At 60.4% G+C, this 15,205-nt stretch overlaps 1 protein-coding gene across 1 annotated transcript; it reads right to left on the reverse strand.

Annotated features, from left to right (window-relative positions):
- Positions 1–690: 690 nt before the first annotated feature.
- LOC134156082 (ceramide synthase-like) lies at positions 691–12,839 on the reverse strand (the record flags this gene model as incomplete). The annotated part of the gene is made up of 5 exons (XM_062603864.1): positions 12,704–12,839; positions 11,497–11,527; positions 10,462–10,629; positions 7,446–7,529; positions 691–910 (listed from the first exon to the last, which is right to left on the reverse strand). Coding segments are annotated over exons 1-5 (639 nt in total), but the record flags the coding sequence as incomplete, so codon positions are not given.
- Positions 12,840–15,205: the final 2,366 nt, after the last annotated feature.

Raw genomic sequence — 15,205 nt, forward strand, 5'->3', positions numbered from 1 at the left:
GCACCCCATAGACCCGCCCCATAGCACCCTATAGCCGCCCCATATCCCCCCCATATCCTGCCCCATAGCCGCCCCATATCCCCCCCATATCCTCCCCATATCCCACCCCATAGCACCCCATATCCCGCCCCATAGCACCCTATAGCCGCCCCATAGCACCCCATAGCGCACCCCATATCCCACCCCATAGCACCCCATATCCCACCCCATAGCACCCCATATCCTGCCCCATAGCACCCCATATCCCACCCCATATCCCGCCCCATAGCCCCGCCCCATAGCTCACCCCATATCCCACCCCATAGCACCCCATATCCTGCCCCATAGCACCCCATATCCCACCCCATAGCACCCCATATCACACCCCATAGCACCCCATATCGCACCCCATATCCCACCCCATAGCTCACCCTATATCCCGCCCCATAGCACCCTATAGCCGCCCCATAGCACCCCATATCCCACCCCATAGCGCACCCCATATCCCACCCCATAGCACCCCATATCCCACCCCATATCCCACCCCATAGCTCACCCTATATCCCGCCCCATAGCACCCCATATCCTGCCCCATAGCTCACCCCATATCCCTCCCATAGCACCCCATATCCCACCCCATAGCACCCCATATCCCGCCCCATAGCCCCGCCCCATAGCTCACCCCATAGCCCCGCCCCCCCCCAAACTCACGCAGGCCACGGGGAAGCAGACGAGCACCATGGTCACGTGATGCAGGACGAGGAGGGGCTCCCGGCGCAGGAAGGCGACGGCGGCTGCGCGGGGGGGCGGGGCCGGGGCGGTCTCGTGACCTTTGACGCATGCGCGGTGCCGGTGGCACAGGAACATGGCGTAGACGTCATAGAGGAAGTAGGGCACGGCGAAGGCGGGGTAGGCCTCGGCCAGCCAGTGCCTGGGGGGGGCGGGGACACAGAGATGTGGGGCGGACCCATAGGGAGCTATGGGGGTCCTATGGGGCGGACCCATAGAGAACAATGGGGGTCCTATGGGGCGGACCTATAGGGAGCTATGGGGCAGAGACACAGGGAGATGTGGGGCGGACCCATAGGGAGCTATGGGGGTCCTATGGGGCGGACACATAGGGAGCTATGGGGCAGAGACACAGGGAGATGTGGGGCGGACCCATAGGGAGCTATGGGGCGGAGACACCGGGAGCTATGGGGCAGAGACACAGGGAGCTATGGGGCGGACCCATAGGGAGCTATGGGGCAGAGACACAGGGAGATGTGGGGCGGACCCATAGAGAACAATGGGGGTCCTATGGGGTGGACACATAGGGAGCTATGGGGTGGAGACACAGGGAGCTATGGGGGTCCTATGGGGTGGACACATAGGGAGCTATGGGGCAGAGACACAGGGAGATGTGGGGCGGACCCATAGAGAACAATGGGGGTCCTATGGAGCGGACCTATAGAGAACAATGGGGGTCCTATGGGGTGGACACATAGGGAGCTGTGGGGCGGAGACACAGGGAGCTATGGGGCAGAGACAGAGCTATGGGGCAGAGACACAGGGAGCTGTGGGGCAGAGACACGGAGCTATGGGGCAGAGACACAGGGAGCTGTGGGGCTGACCCATAGAGAGCAATGGGGGTCCTATGGGGTGGACACATAGGGAGCTGTGGGGCGGAGACAGAGCTATGGGGCAGAGACACAGGGAGATGTGGGGCGGACCCATAGGGAGCTATGGGGGTCCTATGGGGCGGACCCATAGAGAACAATGGGGGTCCTATGGGGCGGACCCATAGGGAGCTGTGGGGCGGAGACACAGGGAGCTATGGGGCAGAGACAGAGCTATGGGGCAGAGACACAGGGAGATGTGGGGCAGAGACACAGGGAGATGTGGGGCGGACCTATAGGGAGCTATGGGGCAGAGACACAGGGAGCTACGGGGCGGAGACAGAGCTATGGGGCGGACCCATAGGGAGCTATGGGGCAGAGACACAGGGAGCTATGGGGCAGAGACAGAGCTATGGGGCAGACCCATAAGGAGCTATGGGGGTCCTATGGGGCGGACCCACAGGGAGCTATGGGGCAGAGACACAGGGAGCTATGGGGCGGAGACACAGGGAGCTATGGGGCGGACCCATAGGGAGCTATGGGGCGGACCCATAAGGAGCTATGGGGCAGAGACAGAGCTATGGGGCAGAGACACAGGGAGCTATGGGGCGGACCCATAGGGAGCTATGGGGCAGAGACACAGGGAGCTATGGGGCGGACCCATAGAGAACAATGGGGGTCCTATGGGGTGGACACATAGGGAGCTGTGGGGCGGAGACAGGGAGCTATGGGGCAGAGACACAGGGAGATGTGGGGCGGACCTATAGGGAGCTATGGGGCAGAGACACAGGGAGCTACGGGGCGGAGACAGAGCTATGGGGCGGACCCATAGGGAGCTATGGGGCAGAGACACAGGGAGCTATGGGGCAGAGACAGAGCTATGGGGCAGACCCATAAGGAGCTATGGGGGTCCTATGGGGCGGACCCACAGGGAGCTATGGGGCAGAGACACAGGGAGCTATGGGGCGGAGACACAGGGAGCTATGGGGCGGACCCATAGGGAGCTATGGGGCGGACCCATAAGGAGCTATGGGGCAGAGACAGAGCTATGGGGCAGAGACACAGGGAGCTATGGGGCGGACCCATAGGGAGCTATGGGGCAGAGACACAGGGAGCTATGGGGCGGACCCATAGAGAACAATGGGGGTCCTATGGGGTGGACACATAGGGAGCTGTGGGGCGGAGACAGGGAGCTATGGGGCAGAGACACAGGGAGATGTGGGGCGGACCCATAGAGAACAATGGGGCGGACCCATAGGGAGCTATGGGGCAGAGACACAGGGAGATGTGGGGCGGACCCATAGGGAGCTATGGGGGTCCTATGGGGCGGACCCAGAGGGAGCTATGGGGCAGAGACACAGGGAGCTACGGGGCGGAGACAGAGCTATGGGGCGGACCCATAGGGAGCTATGGGGCAGAGACTCAGGGAGCTATGGGGCGGAGACACAGGGAGCTATGAGGCGGACCCATAGGGAGCTATGGGGCGGAGACACAGGGAGATGTGGGGCGGACCCATAGAGAGCTATGGGGCAGAGACAGAGCTATGGAGCAGAGACAAAGCAATGGGGCGGACCCATAGAGAACAGTGGGGCAGAGACAAAGTTATGGGGCGGAGACACAGGGAGCTGTGGGGCGGAGACAGAGCTTTAGGGCAGAGACAAAGCTATGGGGCGGAACCATAGGGAGCTATGGGGCAGAGACAGGGAGCTATGGGGCAGAGACACAGGGAGCTATGGGGCGGACCCATAGAGAACAATGGGGGTCCTATGGGGCGGACCCATAGGGAGCTGTGGGGCAGAGACACAGGGAGATGTGGGGCGGACCTATAGAGAACAATGGGGGTCCTATGGGGCGGACCTATAGAGAACAATGGGGGTCCTATGGGGCGGACCCATAGAGAACAATGGGGGTCCTATGGGGTGGACCCATAGAGAACAATGGGGGTCCTATGGGGTGGACACATAGGGAGCTATGGGGGTCCTATGGGGCGGACCCATAGAGAACAATGGGGGTCCTATGGGGTGGACACATAAAGAACAATGGGGGTCCTATGGGGCGGACCCATAGAGAACAATGGGGCAGAGACACAGGGAGATGTGGGGCGGACCCATAGAGAACAATGGGGGTCCTATGGGGCGGACCCATAGAGAACAATGGGGGTCCTATGGGGCAGACCCATAGAGAACAATGGGGGTCCTATGGGGCGGACACATAGAGAACAATGGGGGTCCTATGGGGCGGACCCATAGAGAACAATGGGGGTCCTATGGGGCGGACCCATAGGGAGCTATGGGGTGGAGACACAGGGAGATGTGGGGCGGACCCATAGAGAACAATGGGGGTCCTATGGGGCGGACCCATAGAGAACAATGGGGGTCCTATGGGGCGGACCCATAGGGAGCTATGGGGCAGAGACACAGGGAGCTATGGGGCGGGGACACAGGGAGATGTGGGGCGGACCCATAGAGAACAATGGGGGTCCTATGGGGCAGACCTATAGGGAGCTATGGGGCGGAGACACAGGGAGATGTGGGGCGGACCCATAGGGAGCTATGGGGGTCCTATGGGGTGGACACATAGGGAGCTGTGGGGCAGAGACACAGGGAGATGTGGGGCGGACCCATAGAGAACAATGGGGGTCCTATGGGGCAGACCTATAGGGAGCTATGGGGCGGAGACACAGGGAGATGTGGGGCAGAGACATAGGGAGCTAAGGGGGTCCTATGGGGCGGACCTATAGGGAGCTATGGGGCAGAGACAGAGCTATGGGGCAGAGACAAAGCTATAGGGCAGAGACACAGGGAGCTGTGGGGCGGACCCATAGGGAGCTATGGGGCAGAGACAGGGAGCTATGGGGCGGAGACACAGGGAGATGTGGGGCGGACCCATAGAGAACAATGGGGGTTCTATGGGGCGGACCTATAGGGAGCTATGGGGCGGAGACAGAGCTATGGGGCGGACCCATAGGGAGCTATGGGGCAGAGACACAGGGAGCTATGGGGCGGACCCATAGAGAGCTATGGGGCGGAGACACAGGGAGCTGTGGGGCAGAGACACAGGGAGCTGTGGGGCGGACCCATAGAGAACTATGGGGCGGACCCATAGGGAGCTATGGGGCAGAGACACAGGGAGCTGTGGGGCGGACCCATAGGGAGCTATGGGGCAGAGACACAGGGAGCTATGAGGCGGACCCATAGGGAGCTATGGGGCAGAGACACAGGGAGCTGTGGGGCGGACCCATAGGGAGCTATGGGGCGGAGACAAAGCTATGGGGTGGACCCATAGGGAGCTATGGGGCAGAGACATAGGGAGCTATGGGGCGGACCCATAGGGAGCTATGGGGCAGAGACACAGGGAGCTGTGGGGCGGACCCATAGAGAACAATGGGGGTCCTATGGGGCGGACCTATAGAGAACAATGGGGGTCCTATGGGGCGGACCCATAGGGAGCTATGGGGCGGACACACAGGGAGATGTGGGGCGGAGACACAGGGAGATGTGGGGCGGACCCATAGAGAACAATGGGGGTCCTATGGGGCGGACCTATAGGGAGCTATGGGGCGGAGACAGAGCTATGGGGCGGACCCATAGGGAGCTATGGGGCAGAGACACAGGGAGCTATGGGGCGGAGACACAGGGAGCTGTGGGGCAGAGACACAGGGAGATGTGGGGCGGACCCATAGAGAACTATGGGGCGGACCCATAGGGAGCTATGGGGCAGAGACACAGGGAGATGTGGGGCGGACCCATAGGGAGCTATGGGGGTCCTATGGGGCGGACCCATAGGGAGCTATGGGGCAGAGACACAGGGAGCTATGGGGCGGAGACAGAGCTATGGGGCGGACCCATAGGGAGCTATGGGGCAGAGACTCAGGGAGCTATGGGGCGGAGACACAGGGAGCTATGCGGCGGACCCATAGGGAGCTATGGGGCGGAGACAGAGCTATGGGGCAGAGACAAAGCAATGGGGCGGACCCATAGAGAACAATGGGGCAGAGACAAAGTTATGGGGCGGACCCATAGGGAGCTATGGGGCAGAGACAGAGCTTTAGGGCAGAGACAAAGCTATGGAGCGGAACCATAGGGAGCTATGGGGCGGAGACACAGGGAGTTATGGGGCAGAGACACAGGGAGCTATGGGGCGGACCCATAGAGAACAATGGGGGTCCTATGGGGCGGACCTATAGGGAGCTATGGGGCGGAGACAAAGCTATGGGGCGGAACCATAGGGAGCTATGGGGCGGAGACAAAGCTATGGGGCAGAGACACAGGGAGCTATGGGGCGGACCTATAGGGAGCTATGGGGCAGAGACAGAGCTATGGGGCAGAGACAAAGCTATGGGGCAGAGACAAAGCTATGGGGCGGACCCATAGGGAGCTGTGGGGCGGAGACAGAGCTATGGGGTGGACCCATAGGGAGCTATGGGGCAGAGCCAGAGCTATGGGGCAGAGACACAGGGAGCTGTGGGGCTGACCCATAGAGAGCAATGGGGGTCCTATGGGGTGGACACATAGGGAGCTGTGGGGCGGAGACACAGGGAGCTGTGGACCAGACCCATAGGGAGCTGTGGGGCGGACCCATAGAGAACAATGGGGGTCCTATGGGGCGGACCTATAGGGAGCTGTGGGGCGGAGACACAGGGAGCTATGGGGCGGAGACAGAGCTATGGGGCGGAGACACAGGGAGCTATGGGGCAGACCCATAGGGAGCAATGGGGGTCCTATGGGGCGGACACATAGGGAGCTATGGGGCGGAGACACAGGGAGCTATGGGGGTCCTATGGGGCAGACACACAGGGAGCTATGGGGCCGACCCATAGGGAGCTATGGGGGTCCTATGGGGCAGACCCAGAGAGAGCAATGGGGGCCCTATGGGGCTGCCCCATAGGGAGCAATGGGTTCCCTATGGGGTGGAGTGGGCGCTATGGGGCCCTGCTGCCCCTCCCCCCACAGCTCCCTCTCGCCCCTCCCCCCCCCCGCCCCTCCCCCCCCTCCTGGGTTAATCCCGGCTCAGCCCCGGCCAAAGCTGCCCCTCCCCCCCCCCGCGACTTATGGGGGGGGAGGGGCACCCATGGGTGCTCTGGGTTCTCTATGGGGTCCCTATGGGGTCCCTATGGGTCTCTATGGGTCCCTATGGGTCTCTATGGGGTGCTATGGGTCTCTATGGGTCCCAATGAGGTCCCTATGGGTCTCTGTGGGTCTCTATGGGTCTCTATGGGTCTCTATGGGTCGCTATGGGTCTCTATGGGTCTCTATGGGTCGCTATGGGTCTCTATGGGGCGCTATGGGTCTCTATGGTTCTCTGTGGGTCTCTATGGGGCGCTATGGGTCTCTATGGGTCCCTATGGGTCCCTATGGCGTGTCTCTGTGTCTCTATGAGTCTCTATGGGTCTCTATGGGTCTCTATGGGTCCCTATGGGTCCCTATGGGTCTCTATGGGTCTCTATGGGTCCCTATGGCGTGTCTCTGTGTCTCTATGGGTCTCTATGGGTCTCTATGGGTCCCTATGTGTCTCTATGGGTCTCTATTTGTCTCTATGGGTCCCTATGGGGCGCTATGGGTCGCTATGGGTCCCTATGGGTCTCTATGGGTCGCTATGGGTCCCTATGGGTCTCTATGTGTCTCTATGGGTCCCTATGTGTCTCTATGGGTCCCTATGTGTCTCTATGGGTCTCTATGGGTCTCTATGGGTCCCTATGGGTCTCTATGGGTCTCTATGGGTCTCTATGGGTCCCTATGGGTCTCTATGGGTCTCTATGGGTCTCTATGGGTCCCTATGGGTCTCTATGGGTCCCTATGGGTCTCTATGTGTCTCTATGGGTCCCTATGGGTCTCTATGGGTCCCTATGGGTCGCTATGGGGCACTCACTCGTCGTCAATGACGTGCTGGCAGGAGGAGGCGATGATGAACCCGGCCGTGGAGGCCATCACGGCCTGAACCGAGGAGACCAACCTGGGGGGTGAGCCCCATAGAGCCCCATTGAGCCCCATGGAGCCCCATAGAGCCCCATTGAGCCCCATTGAGCCCCACTGATCCCCACTGATCCCCATTGAGCCCCATTGAGCCCCATTGAGCCCCATTGAGCCCCACTGATCCCCACTGATCCCCACTGATCCCCATTGAGCCCCATTGAGCCCCATGGAGCCCCATTGATCCCCATTGAGCCCCATGGAGCCCCACTGATCCCATTGAGCCCCACTGAGCCCCATTGATCCCATTGAGCCCCATTGATCCCCATTGAGCCCCATTGATGCCATGGAGCCCCATTGAGCCCCATTGATCCCATTGAGCCCCATAGAGCCCCATTGAGCCCCATTGAGCCCCATAGAGCCCCATAGAGCCCCATTGAGCCCCATAGAGCCCCATTGAGCCCCATGGAGCCCCATGGAGCCCCATTGAGCCCCATTGAGCCCCACTGATCCCCACTGATCCCCATTGAGCCCCATGGAGCCCCATTGAGCCCCATTGAGCCCCACTGATCCCCACTGATCCCCACTGATCCCCATTGAGCCCCATTGAGCCCCATAGAGCCCCATTGAGCCCCATGGAGCCCCATTGAGCCCATTGAGCCCCATGGAGCCCCATAGAGCCCCATGGAGCCCCATTGAGCCCCATAGAGCCCCATTGAGCCCCATGGAGCCCCATAGAGCCCCATTGATCCCATTGAGCCCCATTGAGCCCCATGGAGCCCCATTGATCCCCATTGAGCCCCATGGAGCCCCACTGATCCCATTGAGCCCCACTGAGCCCCATTGATCCCATTGAGCCCCATTGATCCCCATTGAGCCCCATTGATGCCATGGAGCCCCATTGAGCCCCATTGATCCCATTGAGCCCCATAGAGCCCCATTGAGCCCCATGGAGCCCCATTGAGCCCATTGAGCCCCATTGAGCCCCATTGATCCCCATTGATCCCATTGAGCCCCATAGAGCCCCATTGAGCCCCATGGAGCCCCATTGATCCCATTGAGCCCCATTGAGCCCCATGGAGCCCCATGGAGCCCCATGGAGCCCATTGATCCCATTGAGCCCCATTGAGCCCCATTGATCCCATTGATCCCCATTGATCCCATTGAGCCCCATGGAGCCCCACTGAGCCCCATTGAGCCCCATGGATCCCATTGAGCCCCATTGATCCCCATTGATCCCATTGATCCCCATTGATCCCATTGAGCCCCATGGAGCCCCATTGAGCCCCATTGACCCCATTGAGCCCATTGAGCCCCATGGATCCCATTGAGCCCCATTGATCCCATTGAGCACCATTGATCCCATTGAGCCCCATGGAGCCCCATTGATCCCATTGAGCCCCATTGAGCCCCATTGATCCCCATTGATCCCCATTGATCCCCATTGAGCCCCATTGAGCCCCACTGATCCCATTGAGCCCCACTGATCCCCACTGATCCCCATTGAGCCCATTGAGCCCCATGGAGCCCCATTGAGCCCCATTGATCCCATTGAGCCCCATGGAGCCCCATTGATTCCATTGAGCCCCACTGAGCCCCATGGAGCCCCATTGACCCCATTACCCCCACTGCCCCCCATTGACCCCCATTGACCCCCATTGCCCCAAGCCAGGTCAATCCCTGCCCCCGCTCTCCTTGCGTGGCCTCCCCTCCCCCCACTTCCCATCCCCATCCCCGTATCCCTTTATCTCCCCATACACCCCCCATCTCCCCATAGATCTCCCCCCGTCTCCCCCTATCTCCCCCTTATCTCTCGCCATCCCTCCCCCCATCTCCCCCCATCTCCCCCATCTCTCCCCCCATCTCCCCATAGCTTCCCCCCATCTCCCCATATCTCACCCCACATCCCTCCCCATCTCTTCCCCTATCTCCCCCCATCTCCCCCCACATCTCCCCCCATCCTTCCCCATCTCCCCCCCATCTCCCCCCACATCCCTCCCCATATCTCACCCCACATCTCCCCCCCATCCCTCCCCACATCTCCCTCCATACTCCCCCCATCTCTCCCCACATCTCCCCCCATCTCTCCCCACATGTCCCCCCATCTCACCCCACATCTCCCCCCTCTCTCCCCCCAATCTCCCCCATCTCTCCCCATAGCTCACCCCACACCTGCCCCCATTTCTACCCACATCTCCCCCCATATCTCCCCCCATCTCTCCCCACATCTCCCCCACATCTCTCCCCATCCATCCCCACATCTCACCCCATCTCTCCCCCATCTCACCCCACACCTACCCCCCACATCTCCCCCCATCTCACCCCACATCTCCCCCATCTCAGTCCCCATCTCTCCTCCATCTCTCCCCATCCCTCCCCACATCTCTCCCCCATCTCCCCCCATACTCCCCCACATCTCCCCCCATCTCCCCCCACATCTCACCCCACATCCCTCCCCCTATCTCTCCCCATCTCCCCCCCCATTTCTCCCCCCATCTCCCCCATCTCCCCCCCATCTCCCCCATCCGTCCCCATCTCCCCCCATCTCCCCCCACATCTCCCCCCACATCTCCCCCCATCTCTCCCCCTATCTCACCCCCCATCTCCCCCCACATCTCCCCCCACATCTCCCCCATCTCTCCCCCTATCTAACCCCCCATCTCCCCCCATCTCCCCCCACATCTCCCCCCCATCTCCCCCCTTTCTCCCCATCTCCCCCCACATCTCTCCCCACATCTCCCCCCATCTCCCCACATCTCTCCCCACATCTCCCTCCTCTCTCCCCCCAATCTCCCCCATCTCTCCCCATCCCTCCCCCCATCTCCCCCCACATCTCCCCCCATCCCTCCCCCCATCTCCCCCCATCCCTCCCCACATCTCCCCCCACATCTCCCCCCATCTCCCCCCCTATCTCACCCCATCTCTCCCCACATCTCCCCACATCTCCCCCCATCTCCCCATCTCCCCCCCGTTACCTGGCGGCCAGGATGACCGCGTGTGGCTCTGGGCATCGCCTGCGCAGCAGCGCCCGGGCCAGCAGGAAGAGCCCCGGGAAGAAGAGGAGCCCCAGGGCCAGCGGGGGCCAGGGGGGGGCCATGGGAGACCCCGGGGCGGGGGGGCGTGGCCTGGCCGAGGGGCGGAGCCTGATTGGGCGGAGAGAAAGGAGAGGGGGAGTGGTCAGAGAGGTGAGAAGAGGGATGAATGGGAGGGGAGAGGGGGCGGGGCTTAAGGGGAGCAATGGGGAGGGGGCGTGGTTTAAAGGGAGCAATGGGAAGGGGGCGTGGTTTAAAGGGAGCAATGGGAAGGGGGCGTGGTTTGAAGGGATCAATGGGAAGGGGGCGTGGCTTAAAGGGAGCAATGGGAAGGGGCGTGGCTTAAAGGGAGCAATGGGAAAGGGGCATGGCTTAAAGGGATCAATGGGGAGGGGGCGTGGCTTAAAGGGATCAATGGGGAGGGGCGTGGTTTAAAGGGAGCAATGGGGGGGGCGTGGCTTAAAGGGAGCAATGGGAAGGGGCGTGGCTTAAAGGGAGCAATGGGTAGGGGCGTGGCTTAAAGGGAGCAAAGGGAAGGGGGCGGGGCTTAAAGGGAGCAATGGGGAGGGGCGTGGTTTAAGGGGAGCAATGGAAAGGGGGCGTGGCTTAAAGGGATCAATGGGGAGGGGGCGTGGTTTAAAGGTGAGCAATGGGGAGGGGGGCGTGGTTTAAAGGGAGCAATGGGAAGGGGGCGTGGCTTAAAGGGATCAATAGGAAGGGGGCGTGGTTTAAAGGGGATCAATGGGAAGGGGGCGTGGTTTAAAGGGAGCAATGGGAAGGGGGCGTGGCTTAAAGGGATCAATGGGAAGGGGCCGTGGCTTAAAGGGAGCAATGGGGAAGGGGGCGTGGCCTAAAGGTGATCAATGGGATTGTTGGGAAGGGGGCGTGGCTTAAAGGGGATCAATGTTATTGGCATAAAGGGGGCGTGGCCTAAATGAGAGGGAGGTGATTGGGTGGGACAAACGGGGCGTGGCTTACGGGTGATGGTGAATGGTAAAGGGGGCGTGGCCTACGGGAATGAATGGGAGGGGGGAAAGGAGGCGGGGCTTAAAGGGAGAGGGATGTGATTGGACGGGACAAAGGAGGCGTGGCCTAGGTGGATTAAAGGGGATCAATGTTATTGACGCAAAGGAGGCGTGGCCTAAAGGGAGAGGGACGTGATTGGGCGGAGGGAAATGTGGGGGGCGTGGTCTGAGAGGGATGTAAATGAATGGGAGGGGCGAGGGGGCGTGGCTTAAAGGGGATCAATGTGATTGGCGTAAAGGGGGCGTGGCTTAAAGGGAGAGGGAGGTGATAGGGCGGGACAAAGGGGGCGTGGCCTAGGGGTGGGGAATAGCGGAAAGGGGGCGTGGCTTAAAGGGGAATAAAGGTATTGCAGTAAAGGGAGCATAGGTCTAGAGGAGGCGTGGCCTAAAGGGGGAGGGACGTGATTGGGCGGGGCGAAGGGGGTGGAACGTGATTGGGCGGGACAAGTTATAGCGGTGAAGGGGGCGTGGTTTAAAGGGGGCGTGGCGTAGGGGCGGTGAATGGGAGGGGGCGTGGTTTAAAGGGGATGAACGTGATTAGCATAAAGGGGCGTGGCCTAAAGGGCGAGGGATGCGATGGGGCAGGGTAAAGGGGGCGTGGCCTGAAGGGGGAGGGACGTGATTGGGCGGGGTAAAAGGGGTGTGGCTTACAGGTGGTGTAGATTGGGAGGGGAAAGGGGGCGTGGCCTAAAGGGAGCGGGACGTGATTGGGCAGAGCAGAGGGGGCGTGGCTTAAAGTGGAGGACTGTTATTGGAGCAAAATGGGGCGTGGTGTTAAGGAGGCGTGGCCTGAATGGGGAGGGATGTGATTGGGCGGGACAAAGGGGGCGTGGCTTAAAAGGGTTCAAAGTCATGATGGAGGGGGCGTGGTTTAAAGGGGGCGTGGCCTATGGTGGGGGGTGAATGGGAGGGGAAGGGGCGTGGCTTAAAGGGGATCAACGTGATTAGCATAAAGGGGGCGTGGCCTTAAGAAGAGCAGTCTTATGAAGGGCAAGGGGGCGTGGCCTAAAGGCCTGGCCCCTCCCACCCCCCCACCCCCTCATTTGCATCTTCCCGCCCACAACCCCCTTCCCCCCCCCTTTTCCTCCCCGCTCTGTGCCCCTCCCGGCAAGCCCCTCCCCTCCTCATTAGCATACATTAGCATAAAGCCCGCTCTTTACCTGCGCGGGCCCCCCGAGGGCCGCCGCGTCTCCACGGCAACGCTGGGGGCGGGGACTGCGCATGCGCGGCGCCGTGCCTCCTGATTGGCCGAGCCCGCGAGCCAATGGGGATCGGGCGCAGCGGGCGCGTTGCCATATAAGGGGATGGAGGGGGGGTGTTGTTGCTATGGCGACGGAGGGGGGGCTCATTGCATATGCATGAGGGTCATGAATATTAATGAGCCACGTCCCCCCCGTTGCCATGGCGACAACGGGGACCCCCAAAATGGGGGGGGGAGCCCCATATACGGGGGGGAGGGGCACAAAGCCAGCCCCATATCGGTGGGGGGAGGGCCTATGGGGGGGTTTTCCCCTCCCCCCACCCAAAAAAGAGGGGGGAGCCCCATATATGGGGGGGAGGGGCACAAAACCAGCCCCATATCGGTGGGGGGAGGGGCTATGGGGGGGTTTCCCCTCCCCCCACCCCAAAAAGAGGGGGGAGCCCCATATATGGGGGGGAGGGGCACAAACCCGGCCCCATATCGGTGGGGGGAGGGGCTATGGGGGGGGTTTCCCCTCCCCCCACCCCATAAAGAGGGGTGTTGGGGGGGGGAGCCCCATATATGGGGGGGAGGGGCACAAACCCGGCTCCATATCAGTGGGGGGAGGGGCTATGGGGGGGTTTTCCCCTCCCCCCACCCCACAAAGGGGGGGGGTTGGGGGGGGGGAGCCCCATATATGGGGGGAGGGGCACAAAGCCAGCCCCATATTGGTGGGGGGAGGGGCTATGGGACTGGGGGGGGTTTCCCCTCCCCCAACCCCACAATGAGGGGGGGGGTTGTGGGGGGTGGGGGAAGGGTTTTGGGGGCTATTTTGGGCTGCGGAAAGGGCAGAGGTCACCTGAGAAGGTCACATGAGGGGGGGGCCCCCCCCTATAGGAGCCCCTATATAAGGGGGAGCCCCCAGCACCCCCAGCGGCACTCAGGGTCACCCCAAGGTAAGTGATGGATGAGGGGGGCCCTTTCTCTGCACCCCAACCCCCTCCTCTCCCTAAATAGACCCCCACTGCACCCCAACACCCCCATTGCACCCTATGGGGCGCTTCCCCCACCCCCCTGCACCCCAAAACCCCCCCTGTACCCCAACACCCCCCCCTTTTGCCGTTGCCCTTTTAAGGGGTTGGGGTGTTTGGGGGGGGTCCACACCGGGACGTTGCCCCTTTAAGAGCGGCGTTTTCCCCACTCCCCTCTATTCCCCGGCGCGGTGACGTCACGGCGCGGCCCCGCCCCTGCCCGCGCGCCTGACGTCCAGGTGTGTGTGGGGGGGGGGGGGAGTGGGTTTTGGGGTGAAAAGAGGAGGTTTTGGGTAAAAAAGGGGGGGAAAGAGAGGGTTTTGGGGTGGAAAGAGGAGGTTTTGGTTAAAAAGGGGGGAAAGAGAGGGTTTTTGGGGTGAAAAGGGCAGATTTTGGGGTTTGGAGGCAGATTCTGAGGTAAAAAGTGAAGGTTTTCGGTAAAAAAGGTGGATTTTGGGGTGAAAAGGGCAGGTTTTGGGTAGAATCTGAGGTAAAAAGTGCTGGTTTGGGGGATAAAAGGTGGGTTTTGGGGTAAAAGGGGCAGATTCTGAGGTAAAAAGTGCAGGTTTTGGGGATAAAAGGTGGGTTTTGGGGTAAAAGGGCAGATTCTGAGGTAAAAAGTGAAGGTTTTGGGGATAAAAGGTGGGTTTTGGGGTAAAAGGGCAGATTCTGAGGTAAAAAGTGAAGGTTTTGGGGATAAAAGGTGGGTTTTGGGGTAAAAGGGCAGATTCTGAGATAAAAAGTGAAGGTTTTGGGGATAAAAGGTGGGTTTTGGGGTAAAGGGGGCAGATTTTGGGGTTTGGGGGCAGATTCTGAGGTAAAAGTTGGGGTTTTGGGTAAAAAGTGTATTTTGGGGTGAAAAGGGCAGGTTTTGGGGTGTTGGGGTGGATTCTGAGGTAAAAAGTGGGGGTTTCGGGGATAAAAGGTGGATTTTGGGGTGAAAAGGGCAGATTTTGAGGTTTGTGGCAGGTTTTGAGGTAAAAAGTGAAGGTTTTGGGTAAAAGTGGATTTTGGGGTGAAAAGGGCAGATTTTGGGGTTTGGGGGCAGAATCTGAGGTAAAAAGTGCAGGATTTGTGTATAAAAGGTGGATTTTGGGGTGAAAAGGGCAGGTTTGGGGGTTTGGGGTGGATTCTGAGGTAAAAAGTGGGGGTTTTGGGTAAAAAGGGATTTTGGGGTGAAAAGGGCAGGTTTTGGGGTGTTGGGGTGGATTCTGAGGTAAAAAGTGCAGGTTTTAGGTAAAAAAGTTAAATTTGGGGGTGAAAAGGGCAGGTTTTGGGGTGTTGGGGTGGATTCTGAGGTAAAAAGTGGGGGTTTTGGGGATAAAAGGTGGATTTTGGGGTGAAAAGGGCAGGTTTTGGCGTTTGGGGTGGATTCTGAGGTAAAAAGTGGGGGTTTTGGGTAAAAAAAGGTGGATTTTGGGGTGAAAAGGGCAGGTTTTGGGTATAATCTG

This window comes from Pezoporus occidentalis, unplaced genomic scaffold, assembly GCF_034315485.1.
Source record: "Pezoporus occidentalis ecotype Australia unplaced genomic scaffold, CSIRO_AGI_Poc_V1 ctg813, whole genome shotgun sequence".
NCBI classification, from domain to species: Eukaryota; Metazoa; Chordata; class Aves; order Psittaciformes; family Psittacidae; genus Pezoporus; species Pezoporus occidentalis.